The sequence below is a fragment of the Equus asinus genome, chromosome 2 (genome assembly GCF_041296235.1).
Source record: "Equus asinus isolate D_3611 breed Donkey chromosome 2, EquAss-T2T_v2, whole genome shotgun sequence".
Lineage (NCBI taxonomy): Eukaryota > Metazoa > Chordata > Mammalia > Perissodactyla > Equidae > Equus > Equus asinus.
In genome coordinates, this window is record NC_091791.1 from 32,629,323 (window position 1) to 32,652,137 (window position 22,815).

At 43.7% G+C, this 22,815-nt stretch overlaps 1 protein-coding gene across 1 annotated transcript in view; it reads left to right on the plus strand.

The window, feature by feature from the left end:
- The first annotated feature begins 14,656 nt into the window (after positions 1 to 14,656).
- PIK3AP1 (phosphoinositide-3-kinase adaptor protein 1) overlaps positions 14,657 to 22,815 on the plus strand; it is a 112,025-nt gene continuing 103,866 nt past the window's right edge. Inside the window, exons 1-2 of the mRNA XM_044753258.2 lie at positions 14,657 to 14,810; positions 22,390 to 22,806. Coding sequence (XP_044609193.2) covers positions 14,798 to 14,810; positions 22,390 to 22,806 — 430 coding nt within the window. The 5' untranslated portion in view covers positions 14,657 to 14,797. The remainder of the gene's footprint in view (positions 14,811 to 22,389; positions 22,807 to 22,815) is intronic.

Here is a 22,815-nt window from a genome sequence, read left to right on the forward strand (position 1 = left end):
GGAGAAGAAAAAGAAAGAAAAAAAAGAAGAAGATTGGCAATAGATGTTAGCTCAGGTGCCAATATTTAAAAAAAAAAGAAAAGAAAAGAAATTCATCCAAAGTCACACAGTAGTAAGTAGCGAGCTGGAATTCAAACCTAGATCTGACTGTGAGCCTACATTTTTGGCTGATGTATACACTGTATCATATACCGTTTTGTCTTAAGGTTTTTCATTAACTATCATGTTGAATGTATTTCCCACATCATAAAAAGAATTTACTTAATGTTAAGTTTTTGTCTCATAGCTTTTCATAATTTCTTGATTCCTGCCAACACTTGTTTATCCTAGAATCAAGTAGAAGAAAATACCTGATTTAGTTTAAACCTGTATGTTTATTTAACATATATAAGCTATATGTTTATGTAATATATCAATATTTCAGAGTGTTAAAAAAGAAACTGTGCTGCCCTGGAGCTCCACCACGTGACTAAAAGCAAAGAAAAACCCCTGTCATTTTCTCAAATTCTGCCTCTTCTGTTCCTGACCTTCAGGTGTCTATTCACTTATTTGGCCGATATTTTCTGAGCATCTGCGATGTGCTAGGTAGTGGGGGTCCAGTGGTGCATAAGGCACAGTCTTGGCCCTCAGGAGCTCTCTATCTCATAGGGGAGATAGACAATAAAATCCACCATAGAGTGATGCAAGCTGGAGTAGCAAGGGGTAGGGGAGGGGAAATGAGAGGGAGATAAGTAGGAAAGCTACCCAGAGAGAGGCCCTCTGACCTGAGTCCTGAGGAAAGGAGGAATGGGGGGCATAGCATAGGAAGCAACATGTGCAGAAGCGTGGAGGCGTGAAAGTGAAACAGCAAGGCCCATTCATGGGAACTATAAATATGTTTCAAGCAGAGGCTGGTTGTTGGGGGGGGCGCACCGAAGGGGGAAGCAGAGAGGATGGTGAGGGAGACAAGGAAAATAGCACAAGGTAGTTAGGAATTAAACCCTACTATGAAGATTCATTGAGGGGGTTTAAACAGGCAAAGGACATGCTGACTTGTGCTTTGGAAAGATCATTCTGGTGGAGAATAGATTGGAGGGACAAAGACTCCAGGCAGGAATACCAATTAGAAGGCTGATACAGGGATCCAGAGAAGAGATGATGGGGGCTTGAATTAGGACATGGGGCAGTGGAGATGGAGAGAAGGGAATGCAATCACAGCAGCAAGAAAGGCATATCCATTGGACATGAGGATTAGATATGGGTGGTGGAGGAGATGGAGGAAGAGAGGATGACCCAGGCTTAGGCCATTGGGTGGACGGTGGGTGGGTGATGGTCCATCAAGATGGGCATATCAGAACTGGTTTACGGATTTTGGTTTTGGAAACGTTGAGTTTTAAGTTTCTAGTCAGCAATTGGAAATATGTCTCTGGAGCTTATGAGAGAAAACTGAACCGGGATTGTAGATTTTTGAGCCAGCGGCATTTGGACAGTAAATGAACATGGACTGTTTAGCAGAGATCATCCTATGACAATGTATACCCTGAGAGAAAAGCGGGCCTGAGATAGAACCCTGGGAAGCGCCAATGCATATGGAGCAAGTGGAGAAAAACTGTCCACAGAGGAGACAGAATGAGAGATCAGACGTAAACTGGGAGAAGTGGTGGCCCAGAAGCCAAAGGGAGAGAGACACACACACAAGAACTAACAAGTCAACAGAGTCAAACATGACTGAGCTGTGAAGTGGAAGAGAAGAACGGAGGGAGACTTAACTATGTTTAAATAATAATCGGACAGAGTGTCTGGAGAGGAAGAAGTTGGAAATGGAGGAGATACAAAGCCCCAAAACAGTGCTTGATGATGATGATGGTGATGGCTTATCCTAGAGGGCTTATCCCTTACTATGTGTCAGAAACTGTGTTAGAGTTTTAAGTATTTTTAAAAAAAACTTTTTATTATGGAAATTTTCACATATGCACAAAAGTAGAGAAAATAATATAATGAGGCCCCATGTTTCCATCATCCAGACCTAACAAATATCAACATTTTGCCATTCTTGTTTCATCTAAAAAAGGAAATTGAAAATAAACTGGACAAAGAGATTGGAAAATTCATTAAAAAATAAATGTCTGGGCCATAAAATACATCTTAACAAATTTAAAAGAATGAAAGTCATATAAAAGCATGCTTTCAAACCACAATGGAATCAAACTAGAAATCAATAACAGAAAGATAGTCAGAAAATTCCAAAATATGTGGAGATTAAACAACACGCTTCTAAATAATAAATGGGTCAAAGATAAAGACTCAAGAGAAACTGAAAAAATATTTTGAACTTAATGAAAATGAAAATATAACATCAAAAGTTGTGGGCTGCAGCAAAACAATGCTTAGAGGGAAACGTAGCATTGTATGTATATATTAGAAAAGAAGAAAGATCTAAAAATCAATAATCTAAGCTTCCACTTTAGGAAATCAGAGCTAAAAGAGGAATATAAGCCTAAAGCAAGCAAAAGGAAAGAAACAATAACAATTAGAGTAGAAGTCAATAAAATTAAGAACAGGAAAACAACAGAGAAAAATCAATGAAACTAAAAGCTGGTTCTTTGGAAAAAAAATCAATAAAAATGATAAACTTCTTGCCAGAGTAAGTAAGAAACAGAGAGAGAAGACATAAATAACTAACAGAAATGGAAGAGGAGTCATCTGTACCAGACATCAAAAGGATAATAAAAGAGTATTATGAAAAAACTCTATGCCCACAAATTTGATAACGTAGATGAAATGGACTAATTCATTCAAAAATACAAACTACTAAACTCACACACGGAGAAATAGATAATCTAAATAGGCCTATAGCTGTTAAAGAAATTGAATCAATAATTAGTAACCTTCTTAAACAAAAAACACCAGGCCCAGATGGGTTCACTGGTGAATCCTACCACACATTTAAAGAAGAAATGCTACCATTCTCTAGAATCTCTTCCAGAAAATAGAAGCAGAGGGAACAATTCTTAACTCATTCTATGAGGCCAGTATTACTCTAATACCAAAATCAGACAAATACATTACAAGAAAGGAAATCTATGGAACAATATCTCTCATGAACACAGATGCAAAAATACTCAAAATATTAGTAAATCAAATCCAAAAATGTATTAAAAAAATTATACACCACAACCAAGTGGGATTTATTCTAGGTATGCAAAGCTAGTTCAGCATGCAAAAATCAATTAATATAATCCATCACATCAACAGGCTAAAGAAGAAAAACTGAATGACCATATCAATAGATGCAGAAAAAGCAGTTGACAAAATCCAATTCCCATTCATTATAAAAACTCTCGGCAAACTGAGACTAGAATGGAACTTCCTCAATTCAACAAAGAATATCTGCAAAAAACTTAGAAGCTAGAATCATTGTTAATGGTGAGAAAACAGATGCTTTCCCCCTATGATCAGGAACAAGCCAAGGATATCCCCTCTCACCACTTCTATTCAACATTGTACTGGAAGTCCTAGCCAATACAAAAGAACAAGAAAATGAAATAAAATATGTACAGATTGGTAAAGAAGAAATAAAACTTTGTTCACAGAAGACATGATTGTCTATGCAGAAAATCCCAAGGAATTGACAAAAAAAAAAAAACCCAAAACAACCCTTACTGGGACTAGTAAACTATGATGGCAAGATTGCAAGATAACAAGGTTAATGTACATAAATCAGTTGCTTTCCTATATACCAGCAATGAAAAATTGGAATTTGAAATTAAAAACACAATACCACTTACATTAGCACTGAAAAAAAAGAGAAATACTTAAGTATAAATCTAACAAAATATACACAGAATCTATGAAGAAAACTACAAAAGTCTGATGAAAGAAATCAATGAAGATGTAAATGAATGGAGAAATATTCCAAGTTCATGGATAGAAAGACTCAATATTGTTAAGATGTCACTTCTCCTCAACTTGATCTATAGATTAAATTCAATCCCAATCAGAAGCCTAGCAAGTTATTTTGTGGTTATCAACAACCTGATCCTAAAGTTTATACAGAAAGCAGACCCAAAATAGCCAACTTGATGCTGAAGAAGAACAGAGTTGGAGGGTTGACACTACTCAACTTTAAGACTTATTATAAAACTACAGTAATCAAGACTGTGTGATATTGGCAGAAGAACAGACAAATAGATCAACGGAACAGAATAGAGAGCCTAGACAGAGACCCACACAATATACAGTCAACTGATCTTTGACAAAGGAGAAAAGGTAATTCAATGGAGAAAGGATAGTCTTTTCAACAAATGGTGCTGGAAAATTGGATATCCATACGCAAAAAAAAAAAAAAAGAATTTAGACACAGAATCTTATGTCTTTCACAGAAATTAACTCAAAATGAATCATAGACCTAAATGTAAAAGACAAAACTATAAAACTTCTATAAGATAATAGAGGAGAAAATTTAGATCACCATGGGTTTGGCTGTTACTTTTTAGATACAAAACCAAAAGCACAATCCATGAAAGAAAAAATTGATAAGATGGGCTTTATCAAAATAAAAAACTTCTGTGAAAGATACTGTTCAGAGAATGAAAAGACAAACCACAGATTTGGAGAAAATATTGGTAAAATACATGTCTGATAAAGGGTTGTATGTCAAATATGCAAAGAACTCTTAAAACTCACCGATAAGAAAACAAGCAACCTGATTTAAAAAATGGGCAAAAGATCTGAATTAGACACCTCACCAAAGAAAATATTCAGTGGCAAATAAGTATATGAAAAGATACTCGGCATCATATGTCATTAGTGAACTATGAATTAAAACAACAATAAAATGCTGCTACAAAACTATGAGAATGGGTAAAATACAAAATACTGATAACACCAAATGCTGGAGGGGATGCAGAGCAACAGGAGCTCTCATTCATTGCTGAGAGGAATGCAAAAGAGTACAGCCATTTTGGAAGACAGTTTGGCAATTTCTTACAAAGCTAAACATAATCTTGCCACACAATCCAGCAACTGTGTTCTGGGTATTTACCCAATTGAGTTGAAATTATGTCCACATAAAAACCTGCACACAAATGTTTATAGCAGCTTTAATCATACTTGCCAAAGACTGGAAGCAACCAAGATGTCCTTCAATAGGTAAATGGATAAACAAATTGTGGTATATCAAGACAGTACAATAGCGTATTATTCAGTGACAAAAAGAAATGAGCTCTCAAACCACTACAAGACATGGAGGAAACTTAAATGCATATTGCTGAGTGAAAGAAGCTGGTCTGAAAGCTACAGACTGTGTGATATTTGGGAAAAGGCCAACTATGGAGATAGTAAAAAGATAAGCGGCTGCCTGTTCAGGGGTGCTGGGGGTGGAATGAATAAGTGAAGCACAGTGGATTTTTAGTGTGGTGAAACAATTCTGTATGATAGGGTAATGGTGGACACCTGAAATCATGCGTTAGTCAAAACCCATAGAAATGTACAATACAGACAACCTTAATGTAAATTGTGGACTTCAGTTAGCAGTAATGCTGTCACTATTGGTTCATTAATTGTAACAAGTGTACCACACTAAAGCAAGATGTTAATAAAAGGGGAACCTGTGTAGGAGTGGGGTGGGAGGGTACATGGGAAGGAGGTATATGCAAACTCTCTGTATGGTCTCCTCAATTTTTCTATAAATCTAAAACTGTTCTAAAACATCAAGTCTAATACAAAAAACATAAATGTCCGAGAATATCAAAAACAAAAAAAGAATATGGGGGGGGTTTACCTTATTAGATGTGGCTGAGACTAACTAGGTTTGCACTCAATATCCAGAAACTAAAAGACTTTATTTCTCTGCTTCCCTCTCAGATAGGGGTATAAATAAACCTGTTAGGTGAGACTTTCCAAAAAGCTCCTAAAAAGGAGGTCAGACAGCTGGCATGTGCCCTTTTAGCCCTTCCCCACTCTGTTTGCTTCCTGCCTGGAATAAGGGACACATGGCTGGAGCTTCAGCAGCCATCTTGGAGTGCAAGGAGATCCTGAGGGTGAAAGTCAGGGCTAAGGATGGCTGAGCAGAGTGATAGGAAGAGCCTGAGTTCTTGATGAACATGGTGCTATCATGCCAACACTGGTCTTACTCTACTAGACTTCTTTTACATGAAAGAAATAAACTTATTTCTTGTTTAAGGTTCTATTATTTGTATCTGCGTTACTAGCTAAACACAATTCCTACCTTATATACCAGATAATAAAACTTACTATACTGCTATGATAATAAAACCATATGTATAGCACAAGAATAAATAATACAAGTAGAACCTAATAAAGAGTCCGGAAACAAATTCAAATGGAAACTCAATATAAATCAAGATGACATTTCATTTAGAGGGGGAAAGATGCTTTACTCATATACGGTGCTGGCAGAGCTGACTATCCATCTGGAAGAAGACACGGTTACACTTCTATCCCGCAACGTATGCGAAAATAAATTCCAGATGGATTAAAGTCTAACTGTGAAAAATAAAAACATTAGATACAAATGTAAAGAATTATTTATAAAATTATAAAGTAAAGAAGACCTTCTGAAGCAAAAGATAAAATCCAGAAACCCTCAGGGTTACCATCTAAAAACAACAGTCTTACATCACTTCTTAAAAATGAACATGTTTTTGTATGGCGAAAGAAACTATAAACAAAATCAAAAGACAAATGATAGACTAAATGCTTAAAATACAGATGACAAATGGCGAATGTTGCAAATGTACCTTAGCTCCTACAAACCAATTAAAAGAAAAGACAATCAATTAAAATTTGACAAAGCACATCAACAGGCACTCCTAGAAAAAAAGTGTAAATCATCAGTGATATGAAAAGATTCTCAGTGTCACTGGTATTCAAGGAAATGCAAATTAGCATAATAAAGAAGATAGCATTTAGATTCATCAGATTGGCAAATATAAAAAAGCTTGATGAGACTATCAATATGGGTGTGGAATGTAGATTTCTACAGCCTCTCTGGAAAGGATTACAACAGTACGTATTCAAAAGTGCAGGGGCCAGCCTGGTGGCGCAGCAGTTAAGTGCACACGTTCCGATTCGGCGGCCTGGGGTTTGCCGGTGTGGATCCTGGGTGCAGACATGGCACCGCGTGGCAAGCCATGCTGTGGCAGGCGTCCCACATAGAAAGCAGAGGAAGATGGGCACGGATGTTAGCTCAGGGCCAGTATTCCTCAGCAAAAAAGAGGAGGACTGGCAGTAGTTAGCTCAGGGCTAATCTTCCTCAAAAAAAAAAAAATAAAAAAAAATAAGTGCACATATCCCACAATCCAGCAATACTACTTTTTGTAATCTATCCTAAAGAAAGAATAACACCAGTACATAAAGAAATATGTTCAAGGAAATTTACTATAGCAGGGATTTGTAAGAGCAAAGTGAGTAGGAGGAAGGAAATAATAAAGAGCAGAAACCAATGAAGTAGAAAACAAACAAAAGAAAAATTAACAAAACCAAAAGTTGGTTCTTTAGAAAGCTCAATGACAAATGTCTGTCTAGACTCAGAGATAGATAAATTACCAATATCAGAAATAAAAGAGGGACTATCATTACAATTCCTACGGACCTTAAAAAGATAATAAGGAGATATTATGAATTACTTCATATCAATAAATTTTAAAAACTTAAATGTACAAAGTCCTTGAAAAATACAACTTATCAATACTGGCACAAGATGAAGTGTAAAATCTGAAGAGCCCTATATCTACAGAGGAAATCGAAAACACTTACAAAACCTCTCACAAAGAAAAACTTAGGCCTGGATCATTTTAACGGTTAATTCTACCAAACACTTAAGAACACAATTACACCAATCTTTCTCTATTTGAAAATAGTGGAGAAGTGAATAATACTAAATTTGTTTTATGAGGCCAGATTAATCCTGATACCAAAAACTAACAAAAGACATTACAGAAAAGAAAATTACAGACCAATATCCCCCATGAACACGGATCCAAAAGTCCTTAACAAAATATTAGTAAATTGGCAACATATAAAAAGGATGATACATCATGACCAAATGGGGCTTATTCCAGGCATTCAAGTTTGGTTTAACTCTCCAGGAGTTTGTGGTAGATTTATGGGAAAGAACTATAAAGTTAAAGCATCAGATCAAGGACAGGATTTTTGCATTTGCTGTTTTTTACTGGTAGGGAAAAAAAAGGTGGTCAGAAGTAACTAAAAAAGAAAAAGGTACCAGCCTGGTGGCATAGTGGTTAAGTTTGTGTCCTCCACTTTGGCGGCCTGGGGTTCGTGGGTTCAGTTCCTGGGCACAGACCTACACATCACTCATCAAGTCATGCTGTGGTGGCATCCCACATACAAAACAGAGGAAGATTGGCACAAATGTTAGCTCAGAGACAATCTTCCTCACCAAAAAACGCCCAAAACAAAAAAACCACACCAGACTAGGAATCAGGACCAGGATTCTAGTCCTGATTCTGCCTCCAACTCAATGTATGACATTAGAAAGACCATTTTGCCTGTCTTGGCCTTAGTTTCCACATGTGTCCAATAAGACCGACCTCCTAGGGTCTTTCCCAACTCGAATACTCTAAGAGACTATGAGGCCAAGTTCAATTTTTATCATAGCTGCCTAGACTTTCTGCTTCAGTACCTCAGAAGGCAGAAGTAGAAAATGTGCAAGATATGCTTTCATGCACGAGTGAAGGCACCATCTGCATGTGACTTGACCCCCCCAGTGAGAGCACCCACATGCCCTCAGGAAGTACTTGTAACTAACTCTCTGAAGGCTTTCAATATGTCACCGTGCTGTGAGGAGACCATGGACTTTGAGATCAGACTGAGCTGGGTTTGAATCCCAGTTCTGCTACCTGCTGAATGACCCTGGAAAAATGATCTAACAGCTCTGAATCTCAGTTTCTTCATCTGTGAAGTGGGGATAATACCTATGATGCAGAAGTATCATAAGGACTAATTGAGATAGCATAAGAAAGTTCTTGCATTATACCTCATGCTCAATAAATGTTATCTTCCGTTCCCATAGCAGTGAAGAATTAGGTTTGGCTACATGTAGCAGAGCACGAAAATAATCATGTCTCAAGCAAGACAGAGATGTGTGTATTTGTCTTTCATGTAAAAGAATTCAGAGGTGGGAAACCTGGGGCTTGTTTGGGAGCTCCATGGTCAGTAGGGGACCAGACTCTGCTCATCTTTCCGCTCTACTGTCCTTAGTGTGTGGCTTCCATACACACAGTCACCTCATAATCTAACAGAGCTGTTGAATCTCCAGCCAACACATTCACGTTTCTGGCAGGAGCTAAAAGAGAGAGAGAAAGGCAGAAAGGGAAAACCAAAAAGAGAGAAAGAGTAAAGCACTCTATAAAATTTTCTGGACAGTCAATGACTTCCATTTACATCTTATTGGCCTCCTCTAAGTTGGAAGAGAGGCTGGAGAATAGAGTCTTGCTGCCCCCAAATAAAACTGGGATTCTGTTTCTCAGAAACAAGGGATCAGCAACCAGCCATCTCTGTGACACTGCTTTTTCTTGTTACTAAGGTAACTGTTGGGTTGGGGATCATGGAACTAGCACAGGATAGCTGGCATGGCTTCTGAATCATAATGCAATGACAAGGGAGGCAGCTCTCGTGTAACCAATGGATTTGAATTCAAAGTCTAGTTTTGACACTTACTAACCAAATAACCAGAGGTCAGGCGAATTACCTTATTGGGGCCTCAGTTTCTTCACCTGTAAAATGGGATGATAATAATATGCCTACCTCACAGGTTAGAGGTAAAGATCCATGAAAGCTGAATAAGTGACAGTGCCCTGAGCAGAGCTGGTTACATAGCAGATGCCTGACAACATTTTATTTCTCTGAACTTGAGACCCAGGGCATGGAAATGGGCACTGCCGTTGCTCAGAATGGCCCAAGGAGGGGCCCTTGGGCTGTGGCAGAACCTGTATGGGGAGCGGCCATTTTGGTGATTAGGGAAGAAGTTCTCACTCTTGCAAGAGGGCTAGGTGGCTAGGCTTCTAGGCTTCACCTGCAAAGCTACTTATTCCTAAAAAGCCATGAATGTCCCGAAATAGCCTGCTTCAGGTTTTAATATGAAGCCCCACTGGATTGGGCTGAAATTGTCTCAAGTAGGAAGAAAAGGCACCAGTCTTTATAAATCCAGGGTGTTCACAAGGTGAAACCAAGCTCCTGGTGCTCTGGAACTCCTTTTCCCTGCCCCCACCTGTGATGGCCCACTGACCTGTCCCATATAGTCCAGTCTTCACATGCTCCACCCTATTCGGGTGGAACCTTCGCGGTCTCCTTGATCTTCCAATCAAAGTAAGGGAAAAGCCTCAGACAAAGGTTGTGGGACCTTGGGCAGGTCACTTAAACTGCATATCAGAGTCTTTACTTATACAATGAGCAGGTTGGACTTGATCATTTAAAAACAAACAACTAATGCTTGTTGAACAGCTACTATGTGCTGGGCCCTATGTCAGGCACCGGAGATACAATCGTGAAAGAGCCATAGCCTGCCCTCAAGGGCTGATGGTCTTATGGGACACTGACAGAGAGGTGGGCAGAGGTAGGGGATGCTCCGAGGGAGGGCCCTTTCCTGATGCTCATGTTTCATGAGTGTAAGGTACTCCTGGCAGAGCAGGGCAAACTCATAGGAGACACAGAGCTACTGCCTTGCCCACTTGCAATAGGAGATGATGCCAACACAGGCCAGTGGTGACTTGTGGGGCCCTTCAGATCACAGCAGGGCCTGTTTCAAGCATGTCCCACCCACTCTAGTGGGAGAAGCACGGGCTCTGGAGCTAGACCATCTGTGTTCAAAACTCAGCTCTGCAATTTACTAGTTTGTGCCCTTGGGCAAGCTACACATAGAAATGGGTAAATGTAAAGTAGGTAGACTTTTAGTACCTTCCTCATAGGATAGTTATGAGAATTAAGATGAATTAAGATGAATGGCATGCTTCTCCACCTCTACCTTTTGTCCTAGCAAGTGAAGTCTTGATAACCAGGAAAAAGGCTCTGGTCCCAGGCCTGACAGATTATGAAATAACACCTTGGAGAATAAGAAACAGGGGTTTCTTCCCCCCTCCTCATCCCTGTCCCTTAGATGACACGTTCATCTCTCTGGCCTTTCCTATTTGCCAAGCCAAACGAGACTGTAGGGCGGCAGCCAAGTCTGGGTTCTCCATCCTGCCTAGACCCCATCCTCAGGCCCTCTGGTGCTGGAGGGATTGACGGCAGAGCCTGCCCAGAGAGCCAGTGCCCAGGGCAGAGAAGGGTCCTCTGGGGGAGGGGGACAGCCACCCTCCCCCCACGTTCTGCAAAAACCGTCAAATGAAGGTGAAGAAACAGACACCACTTCCCCCAATCCGACCCCACCTGCTCTACAAAGACACTGGGAGGAACTGTCAGCGTCAGGGACTAGTTATGTCATCTCAGCGAGGGAATGTCAGCCTCTGAGTCCCCTTCCCGGCCAGATTCCACAGGTCAGTGCTGTGCAGCAGTGGGAGTGTTCAGTTTGGACAGCGGACCCCCCACCCAAAACCTTATCCATGACTGGCAGATGTCCTCTAACGGCGGTAACAAGTATCCTTTCGGTTCAAAGTTGTCCAGATTCTCTTGGTTGTGAAGCAGCAAAGGGCCTTCACTCCTAACATCTGGAGCTGGAAGGAGGACCATGCATTTGGATAGTGTGTGTGTGCAGGATCAGGGGAGATGATCTCAAATGGATGAATACACAGTCAACAGAAATTTCTCCGACAAGGAACACAGACCATCCAGGTCCAGAGGCTTGCGAAGAGTGAGGAAGGGTGCAGGGAGAGGGCAGAGTCTGGAAGACCAGTGTTCAAACAAGGTTTTCCAAATAGGATATTCCACAGAGCCCTAGCATCTTCTGAACTGGAGTGCCCTCATTGTATATCTGAGGAAATGGAGGACTTCTGGAGTTTACAGCTTGCCTAAGTCCCCACTGTGGGCTTGGAGAGAATGCAGAGGGCTGAGATAAGAATCTGGGGGCCCTGCCTTTCAGCCCAGATCTCTGTGCCCTGTTTCAAGCTGCCTTCCTCACCACCAGCTCCCTCTCCTCATCCTCCAGCAGTCCAGGTTCCACTGTTCCAGGTTGAACTCCTGGATGTTACTGGTGACCTCAGTAGCCTGTTGTTTTTATATCAGATCTCATCCTCACAGTGATCCACACTACCAACAACCTTCTCCTCAAAACCCTCCTTCCTTGGCCTCCCAGTTTTTCCATCCTGCCTCTTATCCTACCTCTCTGGATCCTCTGGTCTCTCTACAGAATCTTCTTTCCATGGTTCCTGAGCACAGTCCTTCCCCATGGCTCTTCTCCTGAGGCCAGGCTCTTGCTCTCTGTTCCCTCTCCCCCATCCACTTATGTAGCCTCAACTCCAAGGGGGTCACCCCGGCCAGGTCCTAAGCCCCCATCTCTCTGTTCTGCGATTAGAGAAGGCCTCTAGGATATCCTGTGGGCACCTCAAACTCAACATTTCCAAACTTTAGCTCACCATTTTCCTTCCTCCCATGGCTTTTATTACGTACAGCTTCTTTTTGACATTTATATTCCCCTCCTCCAAGCTTAGGATTCCAAGATTTTCAGTGCCTGAAAATTCCCTTCTATCTTTCTGCCTCAAATTTAAGGATTTCTTGGTCCTATTCATTCATTCACTCATTCAAATACTTTCTGAGTATATTCTCTGGGCCAGAGTCGGCTCTAAGTTCTGGAGGTTCCATGGTGAAAAAAACAGAGTTGGATACGCCTCCGAGGGACTTATAGTTGAATGGAGGAGACATAAATTAAAATATGTAATTGCCAAAAAATATCTATATAATTTCTACTCAAGAACAGTACAGGGCTGCGACAGTGCATGATGTGTGTGTGTGTCAGGGGGCCAGTAACCTGGTCTGGAGGCCAGAGAAACCCTGAACATGGGGAACAGGTGTAAGTATAGCAGGTAGTGATCTCATCTCCTCTTTTGCAATTCCAGGCCTGTGGTAGGCAGAGTAATGGCTTCCCGAAGATGTCCATGTTCTAACCCTTAGAACCTGTGAATTTATGTTACACTGCAAAGTATAATTAATGTTGTAGAGGGTATTAAGGTTACTGTTAAGGTTTCCTGGATTATCTGGGTGGGATCAATGTAATTGCTCGAGTCCTTAAAAGCGGAAGAGGCAGGCAGTGGAAAGAGTCAGAGAGAGAGGTGATGTGGGAAGCAGGGTCAGGCAGATGTTATGTTGATGGCTTTGAAGATGGAGGAAGGGGCCAAGGAATGTAGGTAGTCTCTAGAAGCTGAAAAAGGCAAGGAAATAGATCCTCTCCGAGCCACCAGAAAGGAGCTCAACCCTGCCAACACCTCGATTTTAGCCCAATGCAACTCATGAAATACAGAACCGTAAGATAATAAATTTACGTTATTTTAAGCCACTAAGTTTGTGGTAATTTGTTATGGTAGCAGTAGAAAACTAATTCTCAGCCTCAACCCTGATATTTCCATTATTAAATCTGTTTCATTTATTTCCGCCATGGTTGAACCGTATCTTTCCCTCATCTTTGCTCTCTAGAGCCATCCTCTGGACCCAGCATTGTTGGCGACTCCAAGGGCACAGCGTGATTGGATCAATTCCAGGAGCAGGCAAAGGGAGGAGGAGAGGAAGTCGCAGCTGAGTGCAAGGGTTAAGGTTAAGAGCTCTGGCTCTGGGGAGTTGGCCCCATTGCCCAGTGGTTAAGTTGCGGCACTCTGCTTCGGCAGCCCAGGGTTTCCCGGGTTTGAATCTTGGGCCCGGACATGGCACCACTCCTTGAGCCATGCTGAGGCGGCATCCCACATGCCACAGCTAGAAAGACCCACAACTAAAAATATACAACTATGTACCAGGGGGCTTTGGAGAGAAAAAAGAAAAATAAAATGTTAAAAAAAAAGAGAGCTCTGGCTCTGGACTCAGACACGCCTGGTTTGGAACCTGGGGGAGCATGCCCTCCCTGTGGAGTCTGAGCAAGGCATTTGCCTTGTTTCATCTGCTTTAACATGAAGACAGTGATAGGTGTTAAGGCATAAAAGCCATATACAACTATGTTGTGCATTTATCGCAGATTATCATGAATGCTCCTGTGCCATCAGGAGACGAGGTCCAAGGAATTACACAAAGGCTACTGGAGGGCAATCAAAGGCAACGCCAAGACCCAGGCCCAGGTGCCAGAGAAGGTGCCTCTTCCCCTTCCTGCCCCCTGCCCTTTCCTGCCAGAGCAGAGGCTCAGGGAGAAAGCCCCAGGGAATGGGGAGATGGCCAGCTGGGCTCATATACGACGACCCCTGCCCTGGGTCACAGAGGCCGGGCTATTCATCCTTTTTTATCCCTCCCTCTCAACAACCCCTCCACCTCGCGCTGCCCTTTGGTGGCCCTTCAGGCTGGTTTCACGGGGAGAGGGGCGCACGTGGCACGAAGCCCCCTGCCTCCTCCCCGCCCCGAGCGAAGCGGGAGCGGGGGCCGTGTCCGGAGCTGGCCAGCGGCCGGCCCGGAGGGGTTCTCACTTCCCCTCCCCAACTGCCGCGCGTGCAGGTGCCGCGGGCCGAGCTCCGCAGGCGGGGCGGGCCCTGTGGACACGCCCTCGCGGCGAGTCCTCGCTGCCCGTCGGGAGGAAGCGCCAGAGCGGCGGCTGGTGCTGCGCGGAGCCCGGCGCCCCCGCCCGCCCCGCGCCCAGGGACGCCGCCGGCCCGGCTCCCGCCCCCGGGGACCGCGCCCGCGCGAACCGGGCCCGTGAGCTGCGCCCCGCGGCATGGCAGCCTCAGGTGCGTATCCCGGCGCCGGCTCCTCGCCCCAGCCTCCCGCGGGCGCGCCCCTTCCTCCCCCCGCGCGCTCTCACCCACCGCAGCCCTCGAGCTCAGTCCCTCTCTTAATGCTGTCTGCTTCTTGGGTGCGGGATCTCTTCTTTCTCTCCTTTTATCTGTTCCTTGTTGCAAACTTCCACCCCAACTTTCCACGTTCCCCTTCCCAGCCTGTTGCGCGATTCTCTTCAGCCCCTTCCTGACCCTCCCCGGTTCCCCGTCGTCTAAGTCTCCTTTTCTCCCTCCATCACGGGCTCTCGGAGCTTCTGAGGGTCATTTTCCCTCCTCTGCCAACTCTGGGAACCTAGAGAAAAGGTGAAAGAAGGCTGAGAGAACCACTTGTCTACTCCGGCGAAATGCTTCTCTTAGGGCCCCATCAGACCAATAGGGGGCGCTCAGACAGTCTTGGGTTGGCATTGGGAGGTCAGAGGCCGCCCTCGGGGCCACCTTCCCAAGCCCGCTTCCCCTCCCCTTCCTAGGTTTTGATTTTCGTCTAGAATTTTGATAGGAATCTGGGAACAGCATTCCTTTAGCTTAATTTTTCCTATCTCCTTTGCAGAACTTTGGAGTCTGAGGAGAGCGGGAGGCCACGGGGTAATCTACCCATCAAACGGCCTCAGGGCTCTTTTCTGGTTAGTCTTGGGCTCCCTTGTAGTTGGTGAGTCTGTACACTTGGCAAGTCACTCACTTGCTAAGATCCAAGACAAACCAGTAAAAATGATGATAATAGAGACAACTAATGAGTGCTTACTGTGCACTTTTATGGATATTGTGCGCCTAAATGTGTTCTCAGTGGTGACCAGGACGCGCCTAGTCTCAGCTCTCAAGTTTATAGTCTTGTGAAGGAAAGTGTCAAGTAAACAGGGAATTACTAGAAGGGAGGAGTGGAGATGCCATGTTTGTAAATGGGCTTCCTTGTATTTTCCCAGCCCATCTGATGATGTTTTAGTGAAGATGACGTGTGAAAACAGGATGGAAAAGCCTCTTGAAAAATAAAATCTAGTCAGCCAGGAGAAGGTCCCATTCTTGGAAGATATGGGCAGATGCTCGAATGAAGAGCTCTCCCCTGGTCCCCTGAGGTCTAGCCTTCCAATGGTGTTCTGGAAGCAGGGGTAGAGAAGACCAATGGTGACAGTTCTGTTAGATTTGGTGATGCAGGCTCATTATTTAAGGGGAGTGGGAAAGTAGCTAACATTAGCCTCGTGGCTCTCTAGCTGGGCTCTGGAGGTCAGAAGAAGCTGTATTGTGAATATGGAACCCCTGGTAATAGTAGGTTCAGAGTCCAGACATTCCATTTGAAAGCTGAAGCAGAGATCTCTAGAGAGAATTCATTCACTCCACGAATACTCATTGCATGCCTACTGTTTACAGGTGCTGTTCTAGGTGTTGGATGTATATTCAGTAAACAAAACAGACATAAGCCGTGTTCCCATGGAGCTTGTGGAGTAGTGGGGAAAGGCATTTAATAAGGAAAGTACTTGATATGCTAAGGGCAGTGGGAAAACAATAGAGAGGAGTAAAGGGGGTTGGGGTTATAAATTTAAATGAGGTGGCCAGGTTAGGACTCATGGAGAAAGGGACATTTGAGCAAAGACCTGAAGGGAGGGACATGTTGGGGAAGAGTGCTCCAAGCAGAGGAAGAGTAAGCAGGTGTATGTGGTGTATTTAGGGAAGAGGGAGCAGGTGGCCTGAGTAGGTGGGTGACTGGGGAGAAGTAGGAGATGAGGTCAGAGAATGAACCAGTGAAGCTCTCACTTTCTTCCATGGCTGGAAACAAGCCCTGGGCTAAGTCCAGGAAACTACAAACTGGGAGGGCCTCTGGGCAGAGGAGGCAGAGAAAACCACCCTTGTCCAGTGTCTTGTGTGCATTGCTCCAGTGGGCATGGCTGAAGGGGCTAGAAGGGTATCTCCCCTTCAGATGGGGACTCAAGACCAGTGGCCAAACCTGGGGCTATTTAGGGCTCTGTAGACGTGTGTAATGGTTAGAGCTGTCAGATCCTCTTGCCATCAGCATCTTCTGTGGTGAGACACCACACCAGGTGCTGCAAGTGAGAGTTAAGCCTCCAGGGTCCCTTGGGGCTTCCTGAGGTCTGCAGGTACAAGGACCCATGGTGGCGGGTCACAGTGGTGAGAGTGAGAGTGATGAGAACACCTCTTGCCAACATGCTGTAGGCTCTGGAGTCATCCAGGCCACTCTTCCATGTGGTCTTCTCCTCTTCCTTCTCTCTCCCCCCTACCCCCTCTTCTTTGTCATTCTCCTCTTCCTTCTTCTTTTAAACAGCTTTATTGAGATACAATTCATATGCTGCACAGTTCTCCCATTTCAAGTGTATGATCCAGTGGTCTTTAGTGTCTTCACAGTTATGTGCAACCATCACCACAGTCAATTTTAGAATATTTTCATCACATCAAAAAGAAGCTCTGTACACTTTAGCTATCACCCCTTCTCCCACCTTCTCCCCAGCCCTAAGTTCTACTTCCTTTCTCTGTAGATTTCCCTACTCTGTACTTTCATATGAATGGGATCATACAGTGTGTGTTCTTTTGTGACTGGCTTCTTTTATGGCGCATAATGTTTTCAAGGTTCATCCAAGTTGTAGCATGCATTAGTACTTTATTCCGTTTTATGGCCAAATCATGTGGTCTCCTTAAATTCCCTTCCACTAAAGGTAAGCATTAGTCGTTTATTTTTTGAAAGGCATATTTGCTTGTTGAAATCAAGGAGGATCTTGGCTTCCTGTCCTTGAAAGAAGTTGGGAAGCAAGATAAAATGAAATGGAATCAGCCTATTCTGGGATAATCTCTAGGTTCCTGATGGGGTCTCTTATATTCACACATGAGAGAGAGGCCATAAGTGACTTTCCCAAGTGGCCAAGTCTGGTTGGGTGAAGACTAGAATCCTTTCCTCCATGTGTCAGCCTCCAGCTATTTGAAGAATGCTCTTATACATTTCCCTGTCCCCTCTCTCCAAGGCTTCTCTTATCTCCAGATCCTTCCACCATCCCTGGACTTACAGGACAATAGGGTTTGAAGGAACCTTTAATTTTCTGTGATCTGATCTTCCATGTGATCCTAGAGGTCCCTCAGTACTCCTGCCAAGTCTGTAAACTTGAAACCTTCAAGCGTCTGGAAGTCCTCACATGAGTTGTTTCCAGATCTCTCCCTATCCTGGTCGCCTTCCCTATCTCACATCCCTCTTGAGTATGCTGCTAGATTTAAACATGGGGGTCCAGGACAGATGACCGGGGTGCCAGTCACCTACAGACTAAAGAAATGGTCTGGACTGAGGAGTTTGAAAAGCTGCCTGGCACTTCCTCTCTGTTCTCTTCTCAGGTGGATTCTGAATCTTTCAAAGGAATCTTTCTTTCAGTCAGAGTGCTTGTGACCACCACTGCCACTCCCTCTTGCCACCAGCCAGCCCCTGCCTCCACCTTTATCCATTCCTTTCTCCTTCTACAGCCAAACCTGTTCTTTAAGTTCTACAGGGACAAAGACCTTTCCTCATTTCTGTCTAGGATTTATGGACTCCCTGTTAGTTCTTGTACTTCATTTCTCTGAATAAACAAATAGACAAAAAAGAGAGGATTCATTTGGCACAAGTGGAGAAATGGCTTACAGTTAAAGTAATTCTCCTTGAAGAAGGTGGTGTCCACCCCAATACCAGAGAGAATTGCTGACAAAGCGTTTGGTCCTGTGTTGTTACCCAGCTCTGTAATGGAGGGACTTGAACTTCCACTTTGGACTTTTTTACAACTTCTCCAGCTTTCAGTTTCAGCAGCAGAGTGAAATTCAGGAAGATTTCGCTGATAGATTTCCTTTTCCTCATTTACATTGAGGCAGAATTTGCTTAGATTTAGTATATTGGTCTGAAGTCACACCACAAGTTGGTGACCAAGTAAGTTGTGATATTAGCTAGTCTGAGGCAATAACCACTTCCTTCTCAAGTACTTTTGCTAAAAGGGGGATCGAATTTAACACTAGAACCCCAGGAATGAGACTTTTTAAATATGTTTTCCATATAGAAGAAGCTAGCCCCTTAAGTGCTTTTTATTTAAATTCTACTTTTAAACTTTTCCTTTAAAAGTTTTAGATTTAGAGAAAAACTGCAAAGATAGTACAAAAAGTTCTCAGGTACTCCACACCCAGTCTCCCCTGTTATTTGAACTTTCCTTGATGACTAGAGGTCTTTGATGAACAGCAGGTATGGCAATGTGCTCTTAACAAGGGAGCAGGAGGTGGTGAGGCAGGGTCCAGGGTGAAATGAGTACTCATTCCCTCAGTGGCCCCAGAACTTGTCATCTTAAAAATGTTATTTTGGAGGCCGGCCTGGTGATGTAGTGGTTGAGTTTGCGCACTCTGCTTCGGCAGCCTGGGGTCCGCAGGTTTGGATCCCAGGTGTGGACTTAGTAGTGCTCGTCAAGGCACACTGTGGCAGCGTCGCACATAATCTAGAGGAAGATTGGCACAGATGTTAGCTCAGCGACAGTCTTCCTCAAGCAAAAAGAGGAAGATTGGCAACAGATGTTAGCTCAGGGCCAGTCTTCCTCACACACACACACATGTTATTTTGCTTTTGGCTCACTGTCTTATAAAAGTAGCATAAATCACTCATGGCCACATGGTCAGAGCAGGGTGAAGTCATTGCTTTCCTGTTCAGTCAGTGTTCCAAGACCCAGCTTGCCTTCTTAAGGGTACTTCTTAAGCTCTAGGAAATCCTCGTCTGATGGCTTCTTCATCACTAATGTATGAGACCACAGCCAGCCCTTTATGAGATCTTATTTTCCTTCTAAGCCACATATACAAATTGTTGACATGGTATCTGCTAGTTTATTTGTCTGTGTGTGTGTGGTGGGGGGTGGCAACTGCTTCTTACATTCGCACTTAACTAGATTCTGAGCGTAGCATCACTGACATTGCATCTTTGATATTAATGTGAAATGTAGAGTCTTGTACATTGCCTACCTGATGGACCATGCTCATGCACATTCACATGCAATACTTCACGTTAGAGGAACATTTGCCTCTTAGGATAAACCAGCCACATAAGAAGGAGGGGCAGAAAGAAGGTAAAATATATTCTGATGCCTTAACTCTGCTTTTCTCAATGTGAGCTCCACAGTTATCTAACTTTGCCAATTTTATTCCTTCTATAGTCCTGAAATTATTTCTCTATTGAGGTATGGAGAAATATTCTACACAGAAAAAAAAAGATCCAATCAGCAAAGATTTTATTTTATGGAAGGCTGCAACTTTGGCACATTAAAATTTTATCCTTAATCTGCTTAAACTTTGGGACTAGAGTAAGCATTTCTAAAAAAGATTGTTTTATTCGCAATTGAGGAAGCAGACCATGCTCAGAATTGAGTTCTCGGTAGAGCCACGAATGTCCATGGCGTTGTCGAAATTGCTGACTGTTTTTCTCCAGTCCCATATTGCCTGCTAATACTGATTTCTAAAATCTGTCCACTTTTCCTTCAAGAGTACTCCCAGCCTGATCAACTTGCTCCTATTCAGAGCCTATTGGGTTTTGTCTTAGCACTGGATTAGGGCTCCAGCAAAACAGCGTCTTCAAAAATAAAGAAACTCCCGGGGCCTGGCCCAGTGGCATGGTGGTTAAGTTGGCGCACTCCGCTTCAGTGGCAGCCCGAGGTTCGTGGGTTTGGATCCTAGGAGCTCTCCTCCACACTGCTTGTCAAGCCATGCTGTGGTGATGGCGCACATACAAAATAGAGGAAGATGGGCATTGATGTTAACTCAGGGACAATCTCCCTCAAGCAAAAAGAGGAGGATTGGCAACACATGTTAGCTCAGAGCCAATCTTCCTCACTGGAGGAAAAAAAAGAATGAAATAAAGAAACTCCAAACTTTATTTTATTTGCTAGTGAAAAATATTTGTTACCGTCATCCAGAGGAAAATCAGCACTGTGTTGGGTTTACGTTTTATAAGTCATTGTTTACTTTGAATATGGTGGTGGATGGGGGCAAGACAGGGGATTCCTTCCAAGATTTGTTTAGAGCTTAGAGCCTCGGCTCTTGTCCCAGTCCTGCCTCTGACCTTTCTGCCGGAACCACTCAGTGAAATGCAGTCCACGGGTGGTGTTTAATTGTGACAATCCACAGTTTAAATGATTCCCAAGCTTCACAAAATTTGACCGGCTTTCTTCTCTGAGTGGGAGGAAGGATCCCCCTTGTGTTGTACTAATGAGCGGGTCCTCCTCTGCGCTCACCCCTTCAGGATCACTCAGAACAGCTTGTTGCATTAGTGCAGAGAGGAGGACCCACAACAGTCGTAACACTTACGTTAAGAACCAAGCTTCTCTGAACTTTGCTAATGGGAAGATAAGATTTATTACTCATAAGATTCTTGACAGAGTTCCTGATAGGAAGCAGCAGGTGGTTGGCAAGAGGACTGGACTGGGAACCAGGGGACAACCTGAGTTTCAGTCCTGGCTCCGAGACTAATTTGCTGAGTATAAATTTAAGCAAGTTCCTCCGTCTTCCCAGATGAAGTGTTTCTTTTATCTGGAAATGAGGAGTTTGGGCCAAGTGACCCCCAAAAGCCCTTTTTAACTCGATGCTTCTCCGAGGCTTTTGACTCCGTTTCCAGCAGTGTCACTTTATTAGAGGGAGAAGAAATCCTTTGTCAAAGAACAGGTGTAGTAGGGACACCTTACAAATGGTATTGTGTGGGTCAAAGCATTAATTCAACCACAGTTACCCTTTACATTAATGCACCATTTATGTTAATGGGAGGACAATGATACTAGCTACCAATTATTGACGGTTTACTACTTGCCAAGCACAATGCTTCGCACTCTGCGTGAAATATCTAATTCAGTTCTCACAAAACACTGATAGATATTGCCATCATATTTCCATTTGCAGGTGAGTAAACTGAGGTTTAAGAGAATATTTAAATAATTTGCCTGAGATTACACAGCTAATACTTCGCAGAGCCAAGATGCTAACTCTGGCTGCCCGATTCCAGGCCTGTGCTTGTAACCGCTGTATTTGGGAAAGAGCCAGGTTCTGGGGCCAAACTGTCTGAGTTTAAATTCTGACTCTGCCACTGTGGATCTTGGGTAAGTTACTTAAACTGCCACACCTCAGTTTTCTCATCTTTAAAATGGGGCTCATAGGAGCACCTACCTTAGAAAGTTGCCATGATGATTAAATGAGTTTTCTAGGCAGTGTGCTTGGAGGAGCGTCTGGAACATGGTAAGCTCTATAGAAGTGCTTGCTGTTGCTATTATTATTATTATCAGCAGCAGCATCCTATACATCAGCTGGGGGGGAAGAGTATGCCAGCAGAAGCAATAATTTGTGCAGAGATCTGAAATGTGTGTCCGGGCAAAGACAGACAGTGTGGTGTGGTTGTAACACAGACTGTAAGTGGGGAAAGAGATTAGACAAGTTTGCTGGAGGCAGACCGTGGAAGATTGTGGGTCCAAGCTGCTTGTCTGGATGGTGTATCTTGCAGGTCATGGGGAGCCCTAGAAGGAGTAGGCATGTTAACATGTTCCTGTGCCTCGTTCTTGCTCAGGGGCGCCCAGAGGATGTGACATCCTCATCGTCTACAGCCCAGATGCTGAGGAATGGTGCCAGTACCTCCAGGACCTTTTCCTGTCCAGTCGGCAGGTCCGTAGCCAGAAGACACTGACTTACAGGCTGGGCCCTGAGGCCTCCTTCTCAGCGGAAGACCTGAGCTTCTTTCTTAGCTCGCGCTGCATCGTGGTGCTGCTGTCTGCGGAGCTGGTGCAGCGCTTCTGGCAGCCAGCCCTGCTGCCCCTGCTGCAGAGAGCCTTCCATCCTCCGCACCGCATGGTGAGGCTGCTCTGCGGCGTGCAGGACAGCGAGGCGTTCCTGGACTTCTTTCCAGATTGGGCGCACTGGCAGGAGCTCACCTGTGAAGATGAGCCCGAGACTTATGTGGCAGCTGTGAAGAAGGCCATTTCTGAAGGTAAGGGTC